This window comes from Oratosquilla oratoria, chromosome 18 (genome assembly GCF_046742065.1).
Source record: "Oratosquilla oratoria isolate Oo_2021 chromosome 18, ASM4674206v1, whole genome shotgun sequence".
Lineage (NCBI taxonomy): Eukaryota > Metazoa > Arthropoda > Malacostraca > Stomatopoda > Squillidae > Oratosquilla > Oratosquilla oratoria.
The window spans coordinates 15766037-15793980 of NC_134794.1; the positions used below are offsets into that span (position 1 = coordinate 15766037).

At 42.1% G+C, this 27944-nt stretch overlaps 1 protein-coding gene across 1 annotated transcript; it reads left to right on the forward strand.

Moving 5' to 3' along the window:
• On the forward strand, positions 1-27923 carry IntS1 (integrator complex subunit 1). The gene is made up of 7 exons (XM_076201589.1): positions 1-320; positions 10870-14303; positions 14685-14855; positions 17441-17563; positions 17817-17918; positions 20629-20748; positions 24579-27923. Exons 1-7 carry the CDS (start codon positions 152-154, stop codon positions 26754-26756), a joined length of 6297 nt encoding a protein of 2098 aa, XP_076057704.1. The 5' UTR covers positions 1-151; the 3' UTR covers positions 26757-27923.
• The last annotated feature ends 21 nt before the right edge of the window (positions 27924-27944 follow it).

Below are 27944 nucleotides of genomic sequence, written 5' to 3' on the forward strand. Positions count from 1 at the left end.
GTATTTCCATTCCTTACAGAACGCGATCAGACAGCCGGGAACTTCGGGGATGAATTGTTTACAAACTTCAACGTCAGATCAGTGTTGTTGACTCCGGAGAGAAGCTTGATGTTTGTGAATGATAGGATAGCTATGATAGATTGCACCTGCGATGGATCGTAAGGGCCAAAGGGGGGCAAAGCCTAAAAACGTACCACCCCCAGCAAAATTGTTTACTTTAGGTGTAACCAATAAAACTGGACGACCAGATAGTATTTTGGATCTAAATAAGCCCTCATCACATGGGCACAGTTCTAATTATGCTGCTGGAAAGTCATCAGGTATGTCTATTTTCAGTATTTCATGAGGTGTGTATAAGATATATTTAAGAATACTTCACGGATTTTTCGGTGAATGAAAGGAATTGTGGAAGGTTAAGGTCATTGAGTATTAGTTTTATCAGGTGTCAATCATTGAATGAGTGCAAATACATAACATGATGGTTACACTAATTCATTTCAATCCTTGAGGAGTATCTCTAGCACCCTTCAAGGATGGCTGACAGGCTTCTAGAAAGACCGTCACCTTTTGTACTTCTACTGCTTGAATATAATATGTTTGAAGCACTCTGCTTTTTAACTTACTAATAATGACAACAAGTTTAAAGTATCACCAATAAAGATGATTTTGGGGTTCTATTCCAGTATCATTCAAACACATTTTTCATTTCTTTTTTACGATTTATTTTTTCTATGGAATGATTATGTTAGGTTATATTAGGTTAGGAGCTATTGGACAATGTAGGTTTCCTGTTAAATATCTGTAGACTGTACTTGCTTGATTCTAGAAAATTACTCATTTTGGCCTTACACAGTGTGTGCCTCAAATTTAAAAGCACATTTTGTTAGGCATTGTTATTGGGATTAATGTAATGCCTGCCATTTATTTTATATTATTTATTTGTTTGTTATTATTTGTCTGTTTATTATTATTTGCTTGATTTTCATTTATTATTTATCTGTCAATTTATTATTGTTTACTATTTTCCTATTTGTTTATTATTTAACTATGCCTATGCATTTATTAATTTTGTTTATTATTATTTTTGTTATTATGATTTTTATTTGCTTATTTATTATTATAATTTTTTTTGCATCTGACCTAGTTATGAACCAAAAAGTCTCCTGTCGGCATGCTCCTCCTTTGTAATCCTTTGTAATCCTTATGAGGAATATCTGCAAATGCTTATCTCATAAGATGGGTATCTGAGAGAATCATATCCATGCCACCTAACTTTAAAACTCAACATCCTCATCTCCATCTGGAGTTGCAGATCTAAGAGGCTGACTCTTGTTTCTCAGACCAGGCCCAAGATATTTTTATTAGTTTCTACTGTATTTCCTCCTCTCTATCTGCTTAGGAACTGCTTCCCTTCTCCTGCTAGGTGAAGCAGATGGCATAGGAACTTTCCCACACAAATACAACATAAACTTAGACACTCCAAAGTTTCATCTCAGAAAGATTTGTGGGAGGGATCAAAAACTGTTGCCAACCACTTTGGGCCTGCAGAATTTCAGTCAGTGGAACTCGAGACAACACTTATTATTACCACTACCTTGTGGATAGGAGGTAAAGGGAACACGGGCTGAGGGAAATATTTTTATTCCTGACTAGTTTCACCTGAGTGGCTTCTTATGGAAAACCTCACAAGACAAGAAAGAAAGGCGATGGAGTCCGTATTCATCAACATCCAGGATAGCATCAAGAAGAGGACTGGGGATTTGATATGGGCTAAAGCAGCAGCACGATTCATCATCTTGGACAAAATGCACAGAGCCCCTGATCTAGATGGACAGCTCAGCTACACGACAACCAACAGGCGGATATTTTGTCCACTCACTGCGATAACTCGTCACACTGGCAGATGACGTCAAGTGGGGAACCAACCAGACACCTTGCCTTGTTCCCTTTTTCTGCCATATATATATATTGACCAGCTTGACTTCAAACACTATTCCTCTGAAGAAGCCACTCAGGTGGAACTAGTCAGGAATAAAAGTATTTCCCTCAGCCTTTGTTCCCTTTACCTCCTATCCACATTCGTCACAATGTTCACACCTTTTTTGAGAGACTTGTATTTATATGCAAAATATATACAATGAACTGAGTGACTAACCTTGAGTCTAATGGCTAGATGAGTTAAACTTTTTGATGTGATGATACCTACATAGGCATCATGAAGCATGAGTGGGTACGTAAGAATGCCAGCATAATTGTATTGATTATATTTATTTATTAGCTGTGTGTGGAACAAGGAGGGCGGGAGGAAATAGAAGGAAGGGTAGTGAGTGGTGGGATGAGGAAGCAAAGAAATGTGTAGAAGAGAAGAAGCAGGTATTCATAGATTGGCTACAAATTAGGACGAGGGAATCATATGAGAGGTACAAAGTAAAGAGAAGGGAAGTTAAGCATAAGATAAAGGAAGCAAAGAGGAGAGCAGATGTGAAATGGGGTAAGAGTATGACAAAATTTTGAAAGCAATAAAAAGATGTTTTGGAAGGAAATTAAAAGAGAAAGAGGAGGCGAATCAAGTAGAGAAGAAAAGGTAAAAGGTGCAGATGGAGAGATGATAATGGAAGAGAAGGCAGTGAGAGGAAGGTGGGCAGAGTATTTTAGGGAGTTGCTAAATGTGAAGGAAGATAGGGAGGGAAAGGTAGTTGCAGTGGGAAGCGCTAAGAAAATGAAAGTGATAAGTGAGGAAAATGGAGGAGAAATAGGGAAAGATGAAGTGAAAGCAGCTGTTAAGATGATGAGAGGAGGTAAGGCACCTGGTCTGGATGGATGCCATGCAGAATGTCTGAAGAAAGGAGGTATAGTTATGGTGAACTGGCTGGTGAGGTTATTTAATGTTTGTTTAAGAGAGGGTAGAGTGCCGGAGGACTGGAGGAGTGCCTGTATAGTTCCGCTTTACAAAGGAAAGGGGGACAAGTGTGAGTGTAGTAGTTTCAAAGGGATCAGCTTGTTGATTGTAGTTGGGAAGGCTTATGGGAGGGTCTTGATTGAGAGGACCAGGAGAGGAACAGAGGGAATAATTGGTGAGGAACAGTGTAGGTTTAGGACAGGTAGGGGTTGTGTAGATCAGATTTTTGTGGTAAGACTGATATGTGAAAAAGCTATAGGAAAAAGTAAGGAGGTTTTTTTGGGCTTTTATGGATCTGGAAAAGGCTTACAACAGGGTAGACAGGAAGGCACTGTGGGAGGTACTGCAGATATATGGGACAGGAGGAAAGCTGTTAAGAGCAGTCAAGAGTTTTTATGAGAGTAGTAGAGCTTGTGTTAGGATTAGAAATGGAGAGAGTGAATGGTTTGAGGTAAAGGTGGGACTTCATCAGGGATGTGTTATGTCGCCTTGCTGTTCAATCTTTACATGGATGGGGTGGTGCGAGAGGTAAATGCAAGGGTAGTGGGTCAGGGGTTGGAGATGATTAAAGAAAATGGAGAAAAGTGGGAGGTGAGCCAGTTGTAGTTTGCTGACGACACTGCACTTATAGCATGATAAGAGGAGGTATTGAGGAAGTTAGTGACAGAGTTTGAGAAGGTGTGTGAAAGAAGGAAGCTGAAGATAAATGTGGGTAAAAGTAAGGTGATGAGATGTACAAGGAGAGAGAGTGAAAGCAGGCTGGAAGTGAGCATTAAGGGTGAAAGACTGGAGGAAGTGGATAGTTTTAGATACTTGGGTGCGAATGTGGCAGGAAAGGGAGGAGTGGGGGTGGAGGTAGAATGTAGATTGAGAGAAGCGAGTAAATGCCTTGGTGGATTGAAAAGTGTAATGAGAAATAGACATCTGGGAATGGATGCTAAGAGGAGGTTATATGAAGGAGTGATTGTGCCAACAGCATTGTATGGGGCAGAAACATGGAACATGAGAGAAGAAGAGAGAAGGAGTTTGAATGTGTTTGAGATGAAATGTCTGAGAAGTATGATAGGGGTTACTAGGCTGGATAGAGTGAGAAATGAGGAGGTGAGGAGGAGAACAGGGGTGGAAAGGGAACTGGGAGATAGGGTTGATGAAAGAGTATTAGGATGGTTTGGACACATGGAAAGAATGAGTGAAGAAAGATTAGTAAAAGAAGTGTGGAAGGCAGAGGTGGAAGGAGTAAATATGAGGGGGCGTCCTAGGATGAGATGGATGGATGGGGTGAAAGGGGCATTACAAAAGAGAGGAATGCCTGTGGAGGAAGGACGGAAGAGAACAGAAGATAGGGGTGAATGGAGAGGGGTTGTGTATAGATGATGCTGTGATGCATGAGGGGGAGTGGGTGGGGGATGGGGGGTGAGGAAATATGAAAAAAAAAATTGACGCAGCCTGAAGGGATTTCTCCCCGTCTCCTCCTTTTCTGCATGGGGGGGACGGAGAGAGGGGGTCGCCAAATTTATGAAGCGGCCTTGCTGTGGATGTGCTGCGTCTTGCGTCACTGCTTCTGACCCAGGGCAGTGGACAGGATGCAGGGATGACCCGTCATCCAGGAGGTGCCAAGATAAGAGGGAGGAAGGAGGGTGGAGGGGAGTGGAATATATAGGAAATGGAATGGGTGGGAGTGATTTCTATGCCTTTTTCTTTTTGGTTACCCCCCATTTAGGGGGAAAAAGCCTTTGGTATATGTATGTATGTATATTAGTTGTAGCTGAGTGACCCCAGAATTCTATGAACTAGTTTGATCATGACTCAGAGGTGACTTGATACAGGTCTTTAAGATTCTAAAGGGGATTGACATCAAAAGTGACAAAAATTTTTACACTAAATAAGAATCTGACAAGAAATAATGGTCTCAAACTGTCAGGAAATGTATTTAATTTGGAAGTGGGTAGAAACAACTTCACCAACTGTGTAGTTAATGAATGGAATAAACTTCCTGCAGAGGCAGTGCAATGTAGTTCAGTTTGAAGCTTTAAGATTCATTTAGATAAACACCTAAGCAAGATGCTGTAATGCCTGCCATTTATTTTATATTATTTGTTTGTTTGTTATTATTTGTCTGTTTATTATTTGCTTGATTTTCGTTTATTATTAGTTATCTGTCAATTTATTATTATTTACTATTTACTTGGTTGTTTATTATTTAATTATACCTATGCATTTATTTATTTTATTTATTATTATTTATATTATAATTTTTATTTTATCTTTTTATTTATCATTATTATATATTTTTTTCGCATCCAACCTAGTTATGGACCAAAAGGTCTCCTGTTGGCATGTTCCGCCTTTGTAATTCTTTGTAATTATTACTTAGAGTGAAAGAAAACTAGTAATATAGCAGTGACCTTTTATTTTATAATCCAAGTAGTTTGATGCATGATACATTAGGCATACAATGTTGCGCTCGAGAATTTGACTCATATTGAAAAGGTTAAAGGGGGCAGGCAAGTTCCAGGCCATGTTCCCTAGATAAGGTGTAGCATTTGATTTATATAGGTGATCTTGAGAGGTTAAGTATATACAAAGACATCATTTTGGTATGACATGAGTAAACAAAAGTGATACAATAAACGGCACCTGAGAGATGGAATACAGTCATCCCTTAATGTCCATGAGGGTTACTTTCTTACTTTTTTACTTCTTGTAGTTTTGAGGTCCTTCCTCACAGTCATGGCAGCCCACTGCTGCTGCCAGATCTTGCATCCCTTTACAGGATTTGCACTTAGTCTGGTATGATATTAGAGGTCCTACATATGCTGGTGTAGCCTGGTACTAGGGGCTTGTCTGGCACAGATTTTAGGAACTTCTCTGGGCTAGTTTTGAATTTGTCCACTGGGCAACCAGTGATGTTCCTCATATTTTTGGACAGTATATTGAAGATTTTGGGACCATCATGTGCCAGATTGGACACCAGCAGGGTCTTGAATTGTGCTGGGACTTTGGATAGTATACTCCTTTTGTTGTACTTGCATTCTGTTCACTCATTGTTTGTGGGCAGTAGGACTCCTGAGGCTGTAGGTTCAGGCATTTTTTGCTCTAAGACCATCCAGATATAGATGGTCCTGTATTGGTTTCGTCTTCTTTACTGTGAGTATAGCCCCAGCTCCTCCAAGTGGTCTCAGTAGTCAAGATCCCTCATGTCTGCTATTTGTTTGGTATAGGACCTCTGCACAGCCTCAAGCAGTTAGTCGTATGTCACCCATCTTGTGAGGTAACCACAACTGGCTATAGTAATCCAGTAAGGGCTGCACTAGGGCCTTCCATAGGATCAGCTTCACTTGTGGCTCCCTTGTGACAAAGATTCTGAAGACCCATCCAGCCATCCTTTTGGCTCTTGTCACTGCCTCCGAGATATGTTGTTGGAAGCAGCAGTCTTCACTCGGGGTTACACCCAGGCATTTAAGGTGTGGGTATAGGGTAATGTCTTGATATCCCTCAGGGTGTAGTGAAGTTGTTTCCTTTATGGTCTTATCTAAGACATGCCTTAACATTTAGATATTTCCCTCATAGAAGGTCATATTGTTACTCTTGGCTTTGGCATATAATGCATCAAAGTCTTGTTGGAAGTGGTACACTTCACCTTCACCTGTTTTAGGGCGGCTTATGCTTGTGTTGTTAATGAAGGAGGAGAGATGAGAGCCTCTTACATTTGTGCTAATATCTTTCATGTGAATTAGAAAGGGTAGAGGCCCCAGAACTGAGCTTTGAGCACTCCTCTGATGACATCTCTCTCCTCTGACTTGTGTCTACTTGCCATAATTGTTTGCACACGTCCTGTCACGAAGGCATATATCCACTTGCCTAGTTTACCTGTCATGCCAAGGGACTTGATTTTGTAGAGTAGAATGCCATGGTCAACCTTGTCAAATGCTTTTGCAAAATCAAGAAAAACAATTTTACTTTCTGGGTGGGGGATGGGGGGTGAGGAAGTATGTATGAGAAAAATTTGATGCAGCCTGAAAGGATTTCTCCCCGTCTTCTCCTTTTCTGCATGAGAGGACGGAGAGTGAGTGTCGCCGAATTTATGAAGCGGCCTTGCTGTGGATGTACTGTGTCTTGCGACACTGCTTCTGACCCAGGGCAGTGGACAGGATGCAGGGATGACCTGTCATCCAGGAGGTGCCAAGATAGGAGGGAGGAAGGAGGGTGGAGGGGAGTGGAATATATGGGAAATGAAATGGGTGGGAGTGATTTCTATGCCTTTTTCTTTTTGGCTACCCCCCATGTAAGGGGGAAAAAGCCTTTCACAGGCCTGTTGTGGGGTTTCAGTGTATGTACCCTCTTCGGTCTTCAGTGGTCCAATCTGTGTCTTTGTTTTGGAATTTTTTTTTTGAATAGCTGAAAAAGTACTTTGTGTTATCTTGTATGTTTTCTATTGCTTTGTTCTCTTGTTCTTGTTCTCTGATTTGTATGGGAGTCTTTGATTTTCTGTTCAGTAGCCCCTATTCTTGCTGCAATTGCCAGTGTTCTTGCTTCAAGATGGTTTTTGTTTAGCTGTTTGTGCAGTGCAGTTCTCCATATCTTGAGTTTTTTCTTTCTCGAGATGGCACTGTGCTCGTGGTTTCTTCTGCTTTCTTTAATTAGGATATGTACCTTGCATGTTTCCAGTACTTTGGCATAGATTGTCTCCAAGATTTCATTAGGATCATCTCTCTCTAGGATTTGACCCTAGTCAGTACCTCCTATACTTCACTGTACTGCTTCCCAGTCTATCCTATTGCTGATGAAGTTGTGTTCTGCAATAGATGATTGTTCTGGTGTGGATGTTGCAGTTTCCCAATAACTGCTTTTTCTGTATGTTGTTGTGAAAGTGATCAAATTGTGATCTGAGAAGATTGTTTTTTCCATTGCATACATACTTATTGCATCTTGGTTGTTTGTGATTTAGTTGCTGTATTAGAGGGTATTTGTCAGCAAGGTCCAGGAGTTTAGTTTGTGCTTGATTCTCCCATGTGCCTTCTCATATAGTTCCCTCTGGCTACTCCATAATTAGGAAGTTGAAGTCCCCACATAGTGTGATCTCTGGCATGGTTATGTAACAAACACCCAAAGATATTGAAAATTGGTATATATATATATACTTCCCTCCTTAAAGACTTTTGTAACCCCCTATTTCCATATATATATATATATATATATATATATATATATATAAAGGAAAACCAAATATGTATGTGTGCAATCACTATGTGATACTAAGATAATAGTTAAAATTGACTAATAAGATTGGATACCGGTAGTCTCTTCAGATGGCTCATCCCAGTTCCCTTCTCCAGAGTGAAATATTTAATTCTTTTTATTGTGTTTCTTGTTCTCTGAATATTTGAAACTACATACATACATACATATACCAAGGCTTTTTCCCCCTTACAAGGGAGGTAGCCAAAAAGGGAAAGGCATAAAAACACTCCCACCCATTTCATCCCTACATACACTCCACACCCCTCCCACCCTCCCTCTCATCTGAGCACCTCCTGGATGACGGGTCATCCCTGCACCCTGCCCACCGCCCTGGGTCAGAAGCAGTGTCGCAAGACACAGCACATCCACAGCAAGGCCGCTTCATTTAGTCGGCGACCCCCCCTCTCCGTCCCCCCTTGCATATAAGGAGAGGACGGGGAGAAAATCCCTTCGGGCTGCGTCAAAATTTACTCACACATACTACCCCACCCCCCACCCCCCTGCCCATTCCTCCTCATGCAATCACAACATCATCCATATACAACCATTCTCCACTCACCTCTGTCTTCCGTCCTCTCCCTTCCTTCCTCAACAGACATTCCCCTCTTCCCCAAAGCCCCCTTCACCCCATCCATCCACCTCATCCTAGGACGTCCCCTCATGTTCACTCCCTCCACATCTGCCTTCCATACCTCTTTTACTAGTCTTTCTTCACTCATTCTTTCCATGTGTCCAAACCATCCTAATATTCTTTCATCAACCCTATCTCCCAAATCCTTTTTCACCCCTGTTCTCCTCCTCACCTCCTCAATTCTCACTCTATCCAGCCTAGTAACCCCCACCATACTTCTCAGACACCTCATCTCAAACACATTCAAACTCCTTCTCTCTTCTTCTCTTATGTTCCACGTTTCTGCCCCATACAGTGCTGTTGGCACAATCACTCCTTCATACAGTCTCCTCTTCGCATCCATTCCCAAATGTCTATTCCTCATTACACTCTTTAATCCACCAAGGCATTTACTCGCTTCTCTCAATCTACATTCTACCTCCACCTTCACTCCACCTTTTCCTGCTACACTTGCACCCAAGTATCTAAAACTATCCACTTCCTCCAGTCGCTCTCCCTTAATGTTCACTTCCAGTCTACTGCCACCTTCACCCCTTGTACATCTCATCACCTTACTTTTACCTACATTTATCTTTAGCTTTCTTCTATCACATACTCTCCCAAACTCTGCCACCAGCTTCCTCAATCCCTCCTCTGACCCTGCCACAAGCGCAGTGTCGTCCGCAAACAACAGCTGGCTCACCTCCCACTTTTCTCCATTTTCTTTAACCATCTCCAATCCCTGACCCACTACCCTAGCATTCACCTCTCGCACCACCCCATCCATGTATAAGTTGAACAGCCAGGGCGACATAACGCATCCTTGACGAAGTCCCACCTTTACCTCAAACCACTCACTCTCTCCATTTCTAATCCTGACACAAGCTCTACTACTCTCATAAAAACTCTTGACAGCTCCTAGAAGCTTTCCTCCTATCCCATAAATCTGCATAACCTCCCACAGTGCCTTTCTGTCTACCCTATCATAAGCCTTTTCCAGATCCATAAAAGCCCAAAAAACATCCTTCCCCTTTCCTATAGCTTTCTCACATATCTGTCTTACCACAAAGATCTGATCTACACAACCTCTACATATGTTAAATCCACAGATGTTAAGGGATGGTTGCACATTCTTAATGGAGATTGTGAATATTGAGAATATAATAGTAAACTATGAAAAGAAAATACATCTTGTAGTGCCCAGTGGTAGAATCCCAAATGTTTGTTTTTGAACCAACAATTAAATGTTTGTCACAGTGAATTGGTAATAGTCATTGATAACAAAACTAACTTGTTTTCATTCAGTAAATATTACATGATTGCTAGGTAGCCAGATGCAAGGTGTTTTGTTTTTGTAGTATGGCTTTAGATATGATAAAGTGCAAACACCCTGAACATAGGTATTATTAAAAAAAACTACAGGATACCATGGATATCTATTAGTGTCTAGTAAAACATGCTGTTGGTAAGCACTGGTATTCATAAAAGTCTAAACCAAAAAGATTTTTGTATTTTTTTTACAAGTACCCAACCAAGATCCAACCTATCTGTTATTTTAACCTAATCTAATCTATTTAACTTCATGAATCCTAATCTAACCTGACCTAACCAAGTCTATACCCTATACCTTAGACTTGTGGTGCTTCTCAATGTGGGGGGTGTGGGTATGCCCAACAGGAGGTTTTTTTTTTTTTCTCCCATTTATGCCTTGTTCTTTTGAAGTGTTTTAAACCAAGGGTTTAGGATTTTTCAGCTGAAGGGGAGTTTATTTTTCAAATGATAAGAATTGTATATCACCACATGGGGGGCATCAGTGATTAGGTGGAACATGGCCAAAAAAAAAAAAAAAAAAAAGGTTGAGAATCACTGCCTTAGAGGCTGCACCCTTTGAACTCCCCCACCCTTTTCTTTAGCCTTCCCACAGAACCCTACCTGGGGCCCATCCCCAGGATCCCCCAACCTGGGTAGAGGGTATGTTTGTGGACATTCCAACTTTGTCTTACAGCAGGATCCCAGCTCAGGGTATAAACTCTCCTTACCCAATTTGTTTTTCTCTCACTGTAGTTTGAGGCAATGAAAATTCAGTAAAGTTGCTCATTTGTTTATTTCTTCTCTTCAGACAGAGGTCGAGATGGAGGAGGTCCATCAGCTTTACTGGGCAAGAAGTCAAAACCAGGTGGACCATCAGGCCAAACTGGGGTACAGAGGCCAGGAGGACCCAAGTCTTCAGTTGGAGACATGGGCAGCTTGCTTACAGATGAGTGGGAAACTGCGGCAGCAGACATTGATCCCAATGATCTCATTCCGTTTGTAGAAGCTGCAGAAGAATCTCGTGATTTTGACCGCATTGAGGCATTGCTGTGTGGTGCTGTGAAGACACTACGTAGTCAGAGAACTAAACCTGATAATTTGCTTTGCTGTAGCTTGATGTACCTTGTCAAAACCAAACCTCAAATCTTCAGAGCTGATTTAGTTGTTGAAGCATTTTGTTCTTTACTGAAGAGAGACCATTCAATGACTTTCAAATCAAAGGGTAATGCTACTGTGTCAATTTTAGCCACAAATATTCTCTTGGCGGCTTATCAAGAGGAGAAGACCTGGCCAATTTTGTTCCTCAGAATTTATATAGAAGATTCAGTTGGTGAGCGCATGTGGGTTGACCAGGAAGACTGCAAGGGTTTTGTGGACAACATTGTTGCAGCCTTTAGAACAAAATTACCTCATAAAAGTTTGCCTTTCTCTGACCTTGGCATTGGGAATCGCCCCGACTGCCCCTCCCCACCCATCGGGTCATCAGGTGGGGACTCTGGAGATTTTGATTCAGACGTTTCTCTAGAATGTCGTGAAAATCTTGACATTAATATTACAAATAGGTATGCAGGAAATGTAGCAGAGGTAGAAGAATTGGTACTTGAAGCAGTTCAGCATCACTTGGGTATCAGGCATCAAAGTCCAGATGCAGTGGCCAGAAGCTTTATTCGTTACTTGTCCTCCGTATGCGGCATTCTAAGGGTGCGTCACATGGTTGCTCCAAAGTTAGAAAGTTGGTTGCAGAGTCCAAAGTTACATCGCCCTGCGACTGATTTGCTGATGTCCCTGTGTCTCAACTGTAATACTCATTCACAGTATGACATTGAATGCATAAGTCTCATAATTCGAATCAGGCTCAAGCACAAGCCCCTCATCAATCAGTATATGACTTGCTTAAAAGAACTGTTGGGGGCACACCCTGACAATGTAGCATCAGTGATGAAGCATACGCTCTATAACGAGTTATCACAAACCCGAAATCCAAGCAACATGTCCATCCTGTCCGCCGTGTTCCAATTTGCTCCCGAATATGCATCCATCATCTTGGCTGAGGAGTTTCAAGAGCTTTTGTGTAACCGTGAAGATTTCCTCCGAGCACTCAGGGCTCTGCTTAGGGAGATTGTACGGGCACTTAGATACGACCTGCATTATCAAAAGTTTTGTCAAGGGCTTATGAATGATAGGAAAGATCCTTCATTTAGAGATAATTTTGAATTCAAGGACAGGATGTTTCATAGTATCACTGACCTTATTGTCTTGACTCTCTTCGTAAGTATTTCACCGCAAGTACGAGAAAGTGCAGCACTTATGTACCGAGGTGAGACAAGAGATGCAGAACATGTACGTCGTCATCAAGAGCTTGTTTCCAATATCCAGCGTGATGCCATGCTCTGGCTGTACCGTGTTGTACCTAAATGCTACAATCCAAGTAAGGAAGAATTCTCCCGGTGTCTCCACAAACTTCTCATGCTGGATCAAGCAGAGTCATACTACAATAAAGACAACTGGCCTCCAGAAAGTGATCGACAGTTGTATTTCCGTTTGATATCTGAAGTTCCTGTGAAACAGGAAACTGTTACGCGGTTACTGATGATTGCAGTGACGAAAGACCAGTGGATGAAAGCACAAGACTTGTTAGAGCTGGCAGACAAGTTGATCAAAAGAGCTACATCCCTCCATTTTGATGATGTTGAAGTTTTGAAGATTGAAGACATCAAAATTGTGGAGCTCATATTCAATTTATGCCCATACTTACCACCAGAGAATTCACCATTACCACCGCTATACCGACCACCAAAGACTGCTATTGCCAATCTGTATTGGAAAGCATGGACAATGCTTTTACTTGTGACAGCACATAACTCAAGTGTTTTTGGGCTCTTGGCATGGGAAACATACCCAACTCTTCGTGCAATGATGGAAATGTGCATCACAAACTCTTTTGTCTTTCCACCACCTACTTTAGCCTCTGGGGAAAAGGGCGAGGAAATGTCTAAACAGGAGCTTCACACTTGTGCACTGGAGCGACAGCAGATCCTAGATTTTGAGTCCCATCTTGCTCAAAAAACTATAACAGAACAAAACAGTCTTCTTTTAAGTCAGTTAATTACAATGGACCCAACAGGACCTGCCAGGAAGCCTCCAGTAATTGTTCTTGAGCAACTGAAAGCTCTGAATGCATCACATAAAATTGGGCACCTTCTGTGCAGGAGTCGTAATCCAGACTTTCTTCTTGACATTATACAGCGTCAAGGAGCATCACAGAGTATGCCATGGCTTGCAGAATTGGTAGAAAGTAGTGAAGGAGCTTTCTCAGTCCTTCCCGTACAGTGCTTATGTGAGTTTCTTCTTAGTGAGTCTGGTATGGGTGGTAGTATGAGTGATGTGACAGCAACAAGACATCAGCAGTTGCTGCAACATTTACGTTCTCTCTTGCAAGCACCACAGCAGGAAGAAGGTGCCAGTGTTGAGATTTTGGAATACTTTTTACGCCGTCTCAGTTCACAACAGGCATCATCCCGCTCCCAAGCTGTACGAGGCCTCCAGCTAGTTATAACTCCTTCTGGAGATCCAATGGATGTAGATGGGGAGCAAAGTGATGCCCATGCTTGGTTGTTGCAGCATCTACCCAAGCTTCCAGGGTTTGAGATGGTACAGAGTGTGGCTAACCAGGCTCTTAGAGCAGCATGTCAGATTGAAACAGATCCATTGGCAGTGAGTGCTTACATTAGATTTTTGGCAATGCATACTAGAGATGAACCTTTAAATGACCAGTGCGAGTTAGTGCAGGACATGGCTCAGCTCATCGTTGAACGATCAACGATGATCTCTGCCATCTTGCCCGTCCCTGACCGTTCTAGTCAACCCTTCCCACAAGCACACAGTACACTGAAGGCCCTTCTTATCATTTTCATCAACTATATGCGTTGTGTGAGAGTTCCTCTGCGGGAATCATACTCGTGGTCAGAAAACCAGGACCAGATTCGTATCCAGTGGGTGAGCGGAGAGCAAGCAATCATGCACATACTAGTTGTGCATGCCATGGTCATTCTCCTCACCTATGGTCCAGACAACAGTCCAGATCTTTTTTACGAGTTATTAAGTCTCTGGTTCCCTCAACATGAAGAAATGCCACAAGCTTTCTTAGTGGACACATCTGAAGAGGCTCTACTTCTGCCTGACTGGCTCAAACTCAAAATGATCAGGTCAACAGTTCCTCAGCTGGTTGATGCTGCACTAAAGGTTAGTAAAGAGATCTACCTATAAACAATGTATATACCAAAAAGCTTCTTAACCCTGTATTAGGGAGGTAGCCAGTCAAAGTGATGAAATGAAATATGGAATACTCTTCCAACATGGGTATTATTTACATAGTGTTCTGTTTAAAGAAATAAATATGCTTTGTTTCAACATTGTCACCCTTTATAAGGGGAATAGGGCCTTATGGTATATACATGTATATATGTATGCTTTATTTTAATTTGGCAAAAATGTTCTCTAAACTGTTAGATTATTGATTATTGACATATATTTATTTTCAAAACTGCACTCATGTTTATGTCATTCAATGGAATTCTTTATATGAAGTAATTTGTTTTATTTTACATAAATATGATTTTTCAGGACTTGGAGCCTTCACAGCTAGTACTCTTTATTCAGTCCTTTGGAATCCCTGTAGCCAGTATGACAAAGTTGCTCTGTGCCCTTGATATAGCTGTTAATACAAGCGAGGAAGCTGTAGCAGCTGCTGTACTTGACAAGAGTCACAAGACATACATGGCACAGCTAGTTGAGGTAAGATTCATGGCTTATATATGTATAGATACCCATTTTCAACTTGATTGGTATGTTTACTTTGTTGCAATGAATGTTAAGCTGTGAAATAAGATGAGATGTAGATTGGTCGAGGATGATCATTTAGCATACTGTGATAAAACTGAATGGGCAATCTATACCAAAATTGGACATGATGAGACTCATTGGTTGTAGATAGAAGCAACTATGCAAATCAGTTGTTGCTTTGAGTTTCATACTGGCTGGTAACAAGCATGACAGAAAAACTTTCCCACATCTAGAAGGAACCACAATCGCATTTGTGCTGAGGGCACCATTCAGCATTGATCAGTCAACTGCTGTCTCAAGTCTCAATAAGTGGAAAACCAGCAGCCTCACAGTGGCTAGCAGTAGTCCTTGGAATCTCTCACAGATCTCTCTGGAAAGGAATTTTAGACTGTTATCTGTGTTTTATCAATGTGAGACTGTTCCTGTGCCACTGGATGAAAGTGATAGGAAGAGGAGAGCAGTTGTTGGTTGCCAGCTTTCCCTGTGAAAAAAAGTGTAATGAATACATTTTGAGAGGAGAAAGTCGAAGGTAAATGTGGGTAAAAATAAGGTAGTGAGGTGTACAAGGGGAGAGGATGGCAGCAATTTGGAAGTGAGTATTAAAGGAGAGAGGCTGGAGGAAGTGGATAGCTTTAGATATTTGGGGTTGCATGTGGTGGGAAAGGGAGGAGTGGAGGTGGAAGTAGATTTTAGGTTGAGAGAAGCAAGTAAGTACCTTGGGGGATTAAAAAGTGTAATTAGAAATAAACATTTGGGAATGGATGCTAAGAGGATATTATATGGAAGGGTGATTGTACTGACAGTACTGTATGGGGCAGATACATGCAACATAAGAGAGGAAGAGTTTAAATGTGTTTGAGAAGTATGGTAGGGGTTACAAGGTTGGATAGAATGAAAAACCAGGTGAGGAGGAGAGCGGGGGTGGAAAAGGAGATGGGAGATAAGGTTGATGAAAAAGTGTTAGGATAGTTTAGACACATGGAAGAATAAGTGAAGAAAAATTATTAAAAGAGGTGTGGAAAGCAGAGGTGGATGGAGTGAACTTGAGGGGACGACTGAGGATGAGATGGATGGATGGGGTGAAAGGGGTGTTGAGCAAAAGGGGGATGTCTGTTGAGGAAGGAAGGGAGAAGGCAGAAGATAGGGATGAGTGGAGAATGGCTGTGTATGGATGATACTGTGATGCATGGAAGGGAGTGGGTGGGGGACAGGGGAGTGGTTATGTGTGAATGATATTTTGATGCAGCCCAAAAGGATTTCTCCCCTATCTTCTCTTTTTCTGCATGAGGGGATGGAGAGGGAGGGGGGAGTCACTGATTAAATGAAGCAGCCTTGCTGTGGATGTGCTGTGCCTTGCTGCATTGCTTCTGACCCAAGTCGATGAGTGAGATGGAGGGATGACCTGTCATGCAGGAGGAACCAAGATGAGAGGGAGGGAGGGGTGGTGAATGTGGGTGGAATGGGTGGGGATGAAATGGATGCGAGTAGAAATATGCCTTTTGACCTTGGCTATATCCTTTGTAAAGGGGAAAAACCCTTAGTATGTGTAAGTTAATAGAGCAAGACCTTGGACTCAGCTTGGAAATAGAATATCAGCCCCTCCAGGACACATCTCCAGATGGAAGTGAAGGGGTTGATGGGTCTTAAAAGTGGGCAGCTTTACTGTCCATCTTATAGGACCACCATGGGCAAATACCCATTATTGGCCCCTCCAGCATTGAAATGGTACTGACCCAGATGCACTTTTCACACAGAAGACACAGAATGCATAGCATAATGCCCCACAGTAATAATTCAAAGGCAACAACATAATATATCTGAGTAACTTGTGGACCCATCCAGAGGATGTTGCCAGTTACCTGAAAGCCATGGTTCTTCTGCAAGAACAACCAAGGGCAATGAATTGATTGTTCTCCTGGGAGAAAACTTGGACTGTTGTCTGTGTTGTATAAGTGTGGGACTGTTTCTTTGTCACTGGTTAAAAGCTGTAGATAAAGGAGAACAAACAGCCACTGGCTCACCTCTCCCTTCCCACTATGCTCATTTACATACATACATATACCAAAGGCTTTTTTCCCCCTTTTAAGGGAGGTAGCCAAAAAACAAAGGCATAAAAACCACTCCCACTCATTCCATCCTTATCACATTCCACCCCCCTCCACCCCCTTCCCTCCCTCTTATCTTGGCACCTCCTGGATGACGGGTCATCCCTGCATCTTGTCCACTGCCCTGGTCAGAAGCATTGTTGCAAGACACAGCACATCCATAGCAACGCTGCTTCATCAAAATCGGCAACCCACCCTCTCTGTCCCCTCATGCAGAAAAGAGGACAGGGAGAAATCCCTTCAGGCTGTGTCAAATTTTTCTCACACCTACTCCCTCTTCCACCACCCCGACCCATTCCTGCCCATCACTTACATTTACCTTTCTCACCACCCCATCCATATACACATTGAATAACCATGGTAACATTACACAACCGTAACACAGACTTATTTGTCAGATTTAAGGCTAATTTCTGATTTTTATTTGCTCAGGTCCAACATCAACGGGGTGCATGTGGAGGATATGCCTTTGCTGCAACTTTAGGTGACCGTGATGATCTTGAAGGAGCAGGAGAGCGACCACCTGCTATTAAACCTCTCGTCACTTCATTGCAAGTAAGTATTGGTGGTCAGCTTTTTTTGTTTATACTAATGATTTCTCAATGTTTTGTAATTTGTTTAGAAAATTTTGGTTGACATGACATATGAAATTTAAGACTTGTTTGAAACAAATAAGGGAGTTATCAGTAACTTTGTAGCCTTAGGATGATTTTATCCGTATTACTGTATTATCACGGAGTCAGCAAACAATACACTGAAACTGAATATTTAGATGTTCAACATTTTTATTCATATTATTTTAATCTAGGTACCAGAAGTTACAAGTACAGAGATCAACCAGTCGGAAGTGCAATCATTTGTGTTGCAATGCTTCACAAATCCCGTCTTGCATAGTGATCATCCAAAACAGGTGTGTACATAAAATGAATTTTTTCTGTAAGACTTTCTATGTTTATAGTGTATATGTAGTTTATATATATATAATTTATATGTATTGCTATGCTCCTAGATTCCTTTATACATTTTACTTTTAATTAAATGAGAAGGATAAAGAGAAAGAATGTCATAAGCTGAAAGAAGTGTAGGAATTGATGGAGGATAAATAGAAAACAGGAGTAGAGGAATGGGTATATTTTAAGGAGGAAGTGGTAAAGTGTGGGATGAGGAGGCTGGGAGGAAACAGGAAAGGCAGAGAATGGTGGGATGAAAAGGTGATGGCAGTGGTGGAACAGAAGTGAGCATATGAAGATTGGTTAGCAAAGTAGAAGCAAGGAAGCATATGAGAGGTATGTAAGATAGGGAAGTTGAGGAGAGCAGATGTAAAGTTGTATAGGACTGATAGAAAATTTTGAGAACAAAAAGGTGTTTTGGAAAGAAGTGAAGAGATTTGAGGGAAGTGTGAGTCAGGTAGAGAAGAAATGGTGAAAGGTCCAGATGGATAGATATTAATGGGAGTAATGGTGGTAAGAAGATGGGTAGAGTATTTTAGGGAATTGTTGGATGTGGAGGAGGTTAGGGAGGAAATGACTGTGGCAGTGAGAGGTGCTAGGAAAATGACTGATGGGAGAAGGAAATCACAGCTATTGGAAAAGATAAAATATAAAGAGTACTGAAAATTATGAAATCTGGTAAGGTGCTTGGGATATATGAATGCGGAGGAGCAGATATAGTGGGATGTATGAGTCATGTAGAGTGCGGAGGAATGGATATAGTGGATTGACTAGTGAGGTTGTTTAATGTGTGCCTAAGGGGAGAGAGTGTGCCATAGGACTGGAAGGGCACTTGCAGCTTGTTTCACTTTATAAAGGAATAGGGGACGAACTAGAATGCACTTGGAAAGGCTTATGGGAGAGTGTTCAGTGAGAGGATGAAGACTGTTATCTACCCCAAGAGTCCAGGTGCATAGAGCAGAGGTGACTTGTTTTGGTTTTGTTCATAGATATGCACCTCCTGGTGTAGGTTTCTCACCTTATAGTAGTAGAAGGAGGAGAGTAGACACCAGTTGTCAACTCTGAAAAATTGGAGGGCAGATGAAGTTGATAGAGATCTTGGCCTAGGTCTGGAGACCAAGTGTCATGCACCTCCAGATGGAAGTGAAGATGTTGACAGATTTTGAAAATGGGCAGCAGGGAGACAATTCTCTCAGATATCCATCTACAAAATTATGAGAGGATGGAAGTCGTTGATAGAGATGACTTACTAAATTGGGATAGGAGAAAAACAAGAGGACACAAAAAGAAACTCAAAAAGGATAGTTACAGAAGAGATCTGAAAAAGAATAGCTTCCCACACAGAGTGATACATATCTGGAACAAACTTAATGAAGAAACAGTGAGTACAAAAACTGTAATTTTTTTTTAGATCAAACTGGATAAGGGGGTCACTACGAGCATAGCTCTCTTCCCATAAAATAAAACAAGGTACAACTAGGTAAATACCACCTCAAGTAAGTACCCATCAGTGATCCCAAAACTTGGCAAAAATGAGGAATAGTGGATAAGGGTTTTATGGCAAATTAAAGAACCTGAGTGTTAAGTACCTACCTAATGTTTATTCAAACTTTTTATATACTGAGGGCTTTTTCCCCTTTATAAGGGAGGTAGCCAGTCAAGACATGCACCCGCTTCCACCAATTCCACTCCCATCCACCACCCTTGTTTCCCTCTCATCTTGGCCTCGTGTGGATCAGAAGCAGTGCAGCAAGACACATCACATCCACAGCAGGGCTGCTTCACTTATGCAGCAACCCTTCCTCTTTGTCCCCTTGTACAGAAAATAGAGAAGACTGGGAGAAATCGCTTTGAGCTGGATCAAAATATCATCCATACGCAACCATTTTCCACTCACCCCTATCCCTTGCCTTCTCCCTTCCTTGCTCAACAGACATCCCCCTCATTGTCAAAGTCTCATTCACCACATTCATTTCATCCTTGGTCATCCCCTCAAGTTCACACCATCCACCTCTGCTTTCCACACCTTTGTTAATCTTTCTTCACTCATTCTTTCCATATGTCCAAACCATCCTAATAATCTTTCATCAGCCCTAACTTCCAGTTCTCTGTCCATCTATGCTCCTTTCCTCGTTTCTCTATCCAGTCTTGTAACCCCAACCATACTTCTAAGACATTTATCTTAAACAGATTTAAATTTCCTCTCTGGCTTTCTTAAATTCCAAGTCTCTGCTCCATACAGTGTTATAAGCACAATCATCCCTTCATATAATCTTCTCTTTGTATCCATTCCCAGATGCCTATTTCTCATGACATTTTTCAATCCCCCAAGACATTTACTTGTTTCTCTCAATCTACAGTTTACCTCCACTCCTCCATTTCCTACCACATGTGACCCCAAATACTTAAATCTATCTACTTCCTCCAGCCTCTCTCCTTTAAGACCTACCTTCAACTTACTGCCATCCTCTCCCCTTGTACACCTCATCATTTTACTTTTACCCACATTTACCTTCAACTTTCTCCTATCACATACCTTCCCAGACTCTCTGACTAACTGCCTTAAGCCTTCCTTTGACCCTGCCACAAGTGCTGTGTCATCCACAAACAAGAATTGGCTCACCTCCTACTTTTTTCCACTATCTCTAATTGTCTCCAATGTTTATGCAGGTGCAGGAAACAATGCGTGTGCTTCAGCGGCACTTAGGGCGGGAAATAAGCCAAAGAGGTGAGGAGCAGCCTTACATGATTGCACTTCTGAGTAGCCTCCAGGCAATACTGCAGTCTCAGGTAAGTATATAATTTCTTTGGTTACTCTTAATATTCATATAGTAGGTCATGGTCAAAATTGTAACAGTGATAGCACATACATACATATGCCAATGGCTATTTCCCCCTGACAAGGGAGGTAGCCAAAAAACAAAGGCATAAAATCCACTTCCACCTATTCCATCCCCACATACTCCACTCCCATTCACCCCTCTCCCTTCCTCTTCTGTTTTTGGCTCCTCCTGGATGACGGGTCATCCCTGCATCACGTTAGCTGTCCTGGGTCAGAAGCAGTGTAGCAAGATGCAGCACAACCATAGCAAGGTCACTTCATTTAATCAGTGACCCCCCTCTCAGTCCCAATGTGCAGAAAAAGAGAAGACAGGGAGAAATCCCTTTGGGCTGCATTAAAATATCATTCACACATGAAGTATCACTCCCCCCCCAAAAAAAAAAAAAAAAAAAAAAAAACTCCCCCCCCAACTCCCTTCCATGCATAACAGCATTATCCATACACAACCATTTTCCATTCACCCCTATCTTCTGTCTTCTCCCTTCCTTCCCCAATGCCCCTTTTACCCCATCCATCCATCTCATCCTTAGTTGTCCCCTCGTGTTCACTCCTTCCACCTCTGCCTTCCACGCCTCTTTCACTACTCTTTCTTTACTCATTCTTTCCATGTGTCCAAACCATCCCAATCCTTTTTTATGCACCCTATCTTTCCAACCCCACTCTCCTCCTCACCTCCTTGTTTCTCACTCTCTCCAGCCTAGTAACCCTGATCATACTTCTCAGGCACCTCATCTCAAACACATTAAAACTCCTCCTCTCTTATGTTCCATGTTTCTGCCCCATACAGTGCAGGGATAGTACATACATACATACATATACCAAAGGCTTTTTCCCCCTTACAAGGGAGGTAGCCAAACCGCTCCCACCCATTCCATCCCCAACATACTCCTCTCCCCTCCATCCTCTTCCCTCCCTCTTATCTTAGCACCTCCTGGATGATGGGTCATACCTGCATCTTGCCCACTACCCTGAGTCAGAAGCAGTGTCGCAAGACACAGCACATCCACAGCAAGGCCGCTTCATTGAATCAGTGACCCCCCTTCTCCATCCCCTCATGCAGACAAGGAGGAGACAGGGAGAAATCCCTTTGGGCTGTGTCAGTTTATTTTTCACACATACTCCCTCACCCTCCATCCCTCACTCATTCCCCCTTGTGCATCACAGCATCATCCATACACAACCATTCTCCATTTACCCCTGTCTTCTGTCCTCTCTCATTCTTACTCAACAGACATTCCTTTCTTTCCCAATGACCCTTTTACCCCATCCATCCATCTCATCCTAGGTCAACCCCTTATGTTCACTCTTTCCACCTCTGCCTGCCACACCTCTTTTACTAGTCTTTCTTCACTCATTCTTTCCATGTGTCCAAACCATCCCAATATTCTTTCATCAACCCTATCTCCCAACTCCCTTTCCACTCCTGTTCTCCTCCTCACCTCCTCGTTTCTCATTCTATCTAGCCTAGTAACTCCTATCATACTCCTCAGGTAACTTATCTCAAACACATTAAAATTCCACCTCTCTTCCTCTCTTATGTTCCATGTTTCTGCCCCATGCAGTGCTGTCAGCACAATCACTCCTTCATACAATCTCCTCTTAGCATCAATTCCCAAATGTCTATTTCTCATTACAATTTTTAATCCCCCAAGGTATTTACTCACTTCTCTCATTCTACATTCTACCTCCACTTCCACTTCTCCCTTTCCCACCACATTCGCACCCTAGTATCTAAAACTATCCACTTCCTCCAGTCTCTCTCCCTTAACCCATATGGTGCCGCCTATGTAGGCGGCATGGGGAGCAAGTGGATACGCGAGGCTGCCATATCGGCGTCTTGATTATATTTATTGTAGTTGTCCCTGCGTAACTGACATACTCTCTAAACTGGCTTCATCACATTTTCTATGGTTATCAAAATTCACGGGTGAAAGAGAGAACAATCGATATAAGCAGTGACTATTTTTTATGATGCGAGTATTATGACGCAACATCGTATGTCTGGCAGCTAATGCTGCCTGCGAGATTTTGGCCTGGAGTGAAGTGGTTAATACTCACTTCCAGTCTGCTGCCACTTTCTCCTCTTGTACATCTCATCACATTTATCTTCAACTTCTTTCACACACCTTCCCAAACTCTGTCACTAACTTCCTCAATCCCTCCTCTGATCCTGCTACAAGCACAGTGTCATCAGCAAACAACAGCTGGCTTATCTCCCACTTTTCTCTATTTTCTTAAACCATCTCCAATCCCTAACCCACTACCCTTGTATTTACCTCTTACACCATCCTATCCATGTATAAATTGAACAGCCAAGATGACAAAACACATTCCTGACAAAGTCCCAACTTTACCTCAAACCACTCACTCTCTCCATTTCTAATCCTAACACATGGTCTTCTACTCTCATAAAAACTCTTGACTGCTCTTAACATCTTTCCTCCTATCCCATATATCTGCAATACCTCCCACAGTGCCTTCCTGTCTACTCTGTCATAAGCCTTTTCCAGATCCATAAAAGCCCAAAAAACATCCTTACTTTTTCCTATAGCTTTCTCACATATCTGTCTTACCACAAAAGTCTGATCTACACAACCCCTACCTGTCCTAAACCCACACTGTTCCTCACTAATTAGTCCCTCTATTCCTCTCCTGATCCTCTCATTCAAGACCCTCCCATAAGCCTTCCCAACTACACTTAACAAGCTGATCCCTCTGAAACTACTACACTCACACTTGTCCCCTTTTCCCTTGTAAAGTGGAACTATACAGGCACTCCTCCAGTCCTCTGGCACTGTACTCTCTCATAAACAAACCTCAAATAACCTCACCAGCCAGTCCACCATCACTGTACCTCCTTTTTTCAGACATTCTGCATGACTTCCATCCAACCCAGGTGCCTTACCTGCTCTCATCATCTTAACAACTGCCTTCACTTCATCTTTCCTTATTTCTCCTCCATTTCCTTCACTCATCATGGTCATTTTCTTAGCGCTTCCCACTGCAGCTACCTTTCCCTCCCAATCCTTTCACATTTAGCAACTCCTTAAAATACTCTGCCCATCTTCCTCTTACTGCCTTCTCTTCCATTATCATCTCTCCATCTGCACCTTTTACCTTTTCTTCTCTACTTGATTCGCCTCCTCCTCCTCTCTTAATTTCTTTCCAAAACATTTTTTTATTACTTTCAAAATTTTCTGTTATACTGTACTCTTACCTTATTTCACATCTGCTCTCCTCTTTACTTCCTGTATGCTTATGCTATAGAGATATATAGTTTTAGGAAACACCAGACAATTTTATTCATTGGGGATGGAGATGCTATAGTGTGGATGTGGTCTTGAGTAGTCAAAGCTCCTGTCAGTGGTGGGATTCAGCCGGTTCTTTCTGACTCATATGAACCTGTTCTTGGAATTTCATGAATTCTGTGAACTGATTATTAAGAATTGGCTTATACAGGATATAACACAGCCTAAGTGATATTTGTATAGTACTGACACAGTGAGAGAATCTGTTAAAAATTTTGAATCCCACCACTGGTCCCTAATATATATTCTGCCCCCGACTCCTGTCTGTTGTTCTTCAGAACAAAAATGTAGAGCACACCTCAGTAGTGGAGAGAAATTAAAGTTTTTTTTTTTTTTTTTTTTTTTTTTTTTTTTTTTTTTTTTTTTTTCATTTATGTTGTCTCTTGGCTTCAACATACATTGACCTCTATAAAATGTGATATGGACTGTGATTGTATTTTAAAATAATTTTTGTATTTCTTCTTTTACAGCGTTCAGCAGCATTTGTAGAAGGACTGCACCTCCACTTCACATATTCAGCTTCCCTGTTCCGTCTCCTGCGTAACATGCACAACAAAGAATCTCAGCAGGAATACTCAATTCTCTGTGCCTTAGTCACCGACATCCTACACCTATCTGGCAACACAAAATCATCCTTGACCAATGTCCTTCAGAGTTTCCACAGTGACTCGAGGGTGGTGGTCAAAGAGAAAGTGATTGAGTGTGATATGACCTCAGCTACAACTATTTTGAACCATCTCATGGCAGTGGCCCCACAACAGTTAGAAGCGGAGATTCGCCTAGTGGTGGCCAAGTCAATGAAGGCGGGTGTAGTCAGTGAAGTCGTGGGCGCTCTCACTCTTCTTCTTGTAAACATGTCTTCTGTCAAGTTGAATCCAGAAGAAGAACAGTCTTGGACAGAAGGTCATTTAGCATTGTTACTTGATTGGCTGCAAGTACTTGACCCAGAACTCCTAACAGTCCCAGTAGAGCTGAGGCAGCCTCTGCTATTTGGACAGCGGGGTAAAGGCAGTGGTGGCAAGAGCCAGGCTTATTTGCTTGCAGCCTTCACACACCAAGCACAGTGGGACACACTTGAGCGTACTGTGCGTGGTCTCCTGCGCCTGCACAATCCAGCACTAAATCCTGCTTCTGTTCTTAATTTCTTGTGGGCTCTGCTGCATGTACCTAAACTGTGGCAAGGACGGGAACGAAGACAACCGCGGCATAGCTTGCATGAACGGCTTCTGCACCTCCACACTTGTGAAGTTATACAGTTAGCGGAGTATGTTATGGCCGAGTGTCGTGCAGCTTGCGACGACAAGCACGAAGCTGCAATAGTAGAAATGAGGCTCCCACTTGTACTTCATTGCATTGAGGGTTGTCAGTCCACAATTGAACAAGTGACAGAGCATTTAGCAAGTGCTGCACTTCAGGTAGGGCCAAAGCGGGAAGCTGCTCGTCTTCTTTTGTATCAGTTATACCTCAAGTTACCTCAGATTTTACCCTACATTCCAGAAGATGCACTTGTTCTTTTGGTTGATCCAAAGTTGGCAGCCATGAAAGGAGCAAGTTCAGCAGATGTAGCACTGCACACACTGTTGACAATGTTGTCAACACCCCAACATGATAAGGAATTCAAACATCGCATGCAAGACATGGAAGCTGCCTTACGCAAACTGGCTGCCACCCATCCTATTTTGGTTCTTCGCCATTTGCCCATGATGGGGGCTTGCCTTCATGGTATGAGCCACATGGACCTGGCCATTCTGCGTTCAAGAAATTATCTCGACATGTTTATGGTAATGCTTGGTGTACTGGAACTACTACAGCCACACATGTTTGCTCCACAGCATCACACAGGCCTTACTTCCACACTGGATGCCTTCTTTGCCCTGTTAAGTTCTCACCGACATGCACATGAACTGGTAAATATGTTATTGCGTCTGTGTCATCTGATTCTTGGGTGGGTGGGGGCCAGAGGAGGGGCAGCAGGGGTATATCTGTGTACTCATGCAGAGCTTCTAACAGACCTCCAGAACCATCATCCAAACATGGCTCCTCTGCGTTCCTTAGCTGCTGCTGCTGCAGCGCGAGGTAGTGACGATCTCAAGGACCTGATGCCTGGAACAGGTGAAAGTGAGATTGTACCAATCATATCTGAGGTACCTTCATCACCTCCTCTCCCGGGATGGGTCATGGCACAGGTCAATGACTTGCAGTCTCGCTTAGACAGTTCTAGTCTTCCAGATGAAAAGGCTGAGGTTCTCCACAAGATTCTTAGCCTAACAGATCGTTCATATTCGGGTGTTCTCTGTTTCTTTACTCACAGGATTTGTGAAGGTCTTAGCAGTTGTCATCAGTCTGTGAGGATGCAAAGCTGGGAGTTACTATCTCGCCTTCTACACCGCCAGCCAAACCTCGGAGATGCAGTTGCGGGTGCTGTTCTTGGGGCCTTGGATAGTGATTCTGGGGCAATTGTAGAAACTGCTTTAGAGCATTTGCCAGAAGTTGTGCTCCTCCTCCATCAACATGCACCACTCCTAATTACTGCAGCATTTACAGCCAGCCTTACTACAGCTCCATCATCAAGCCTAAATGCTGCTCCTTCTGCTGTGTCTTCCATCAGTGAAGCATTAACTCTCCTCAATCTACACACTGGAGCGTAGGGATATTTTTTTCATTCCCTTGGTACTTTTTGTTCAGAAGCTCATCTCCCTTCACCTACCAACCTCAGTTGGAATCCTTGGAGTTTTGGACAGTTTTGGTTGTGAAGGTTTATGAAAGTTAAACAGGTGTTATGGCAGAATGGTGATATCTATTGGAAAGACAAGGAATGGAATAAGCTATATAAACAGCAAAAACAGTATGATATGATTATTTTTGCAATACAGGATTGTGAAAGGGAAAAAAAAATTGTGTTAAGTAAATTTATTCAACTGATAAAGCAAAATCAAATATTAATCTCATAAGATTTTTTATTAGATGCTCAGTGTGTATTGTTTTAACAGTTGTGTGGTGTCCTGAAATAGCTATATATTCTTCTCACTCGGTCAATTGTTGCATCGAGTTTTGCTGACTGGAAAGCCACTGTTCCACATCAGCTGGCAAAGGCTTGTGAGTCATCACATTGATTTCTCTGGTAATCAATCACTCAATCTGTTACCCCCAGATCTCTCATGCAGTAGAGCCACATCTCTCAGGTAACCTGCAACAGCCACCAGATTGGACCGTAAGTCACTTGAGAGTGAAATCTTGTTGTCTGAGTAAAGTTAGGATGGCATAGTGTCACCAAATCTCATTAGAACCTACTTAAACCCCCATGGGATTGGTACTTGGTTTTCTAGATTAGGCCAAAGTTCTCTCTGCCTTTCTATGAACTTCCTTTAATTTGTGGCACTTTTTTGCATAAAGAGAGCTAATAACTTGCAATTCCTCCTCCTTGTCATCATCACCATCCCTCTCTTCTTACTACCACTACTAGCTGGAGATGTGGAAACAACTTCACACTCCTACACCACTGACAGTTTAGGAGCCATTGCCAACTGTGGTAGTGTTGTAGATTTCTGATTTAAAGGAACAATTGATTGCTTAAGTACTAATGAGCTCTATGAATTTGAATTTTTTCATCCTAAGTAATAGGTTCTGATTAGAAGTGGCTGGTGAAGGGGTCTTTTGTCTGATGGTACATGTATAAATCTAGGTGTTTAGAATAAAATTCAAGACTATAATTTCAGTGAATATTTACATTTGTAATGTGTACTTCTTTCTCTGGCTGATATATTTAACATGGAAAGGAGTAATTGTTAGTTTAAGGAATAGAAAAATAAAATCAACATATTTTTGTTTATTTTACC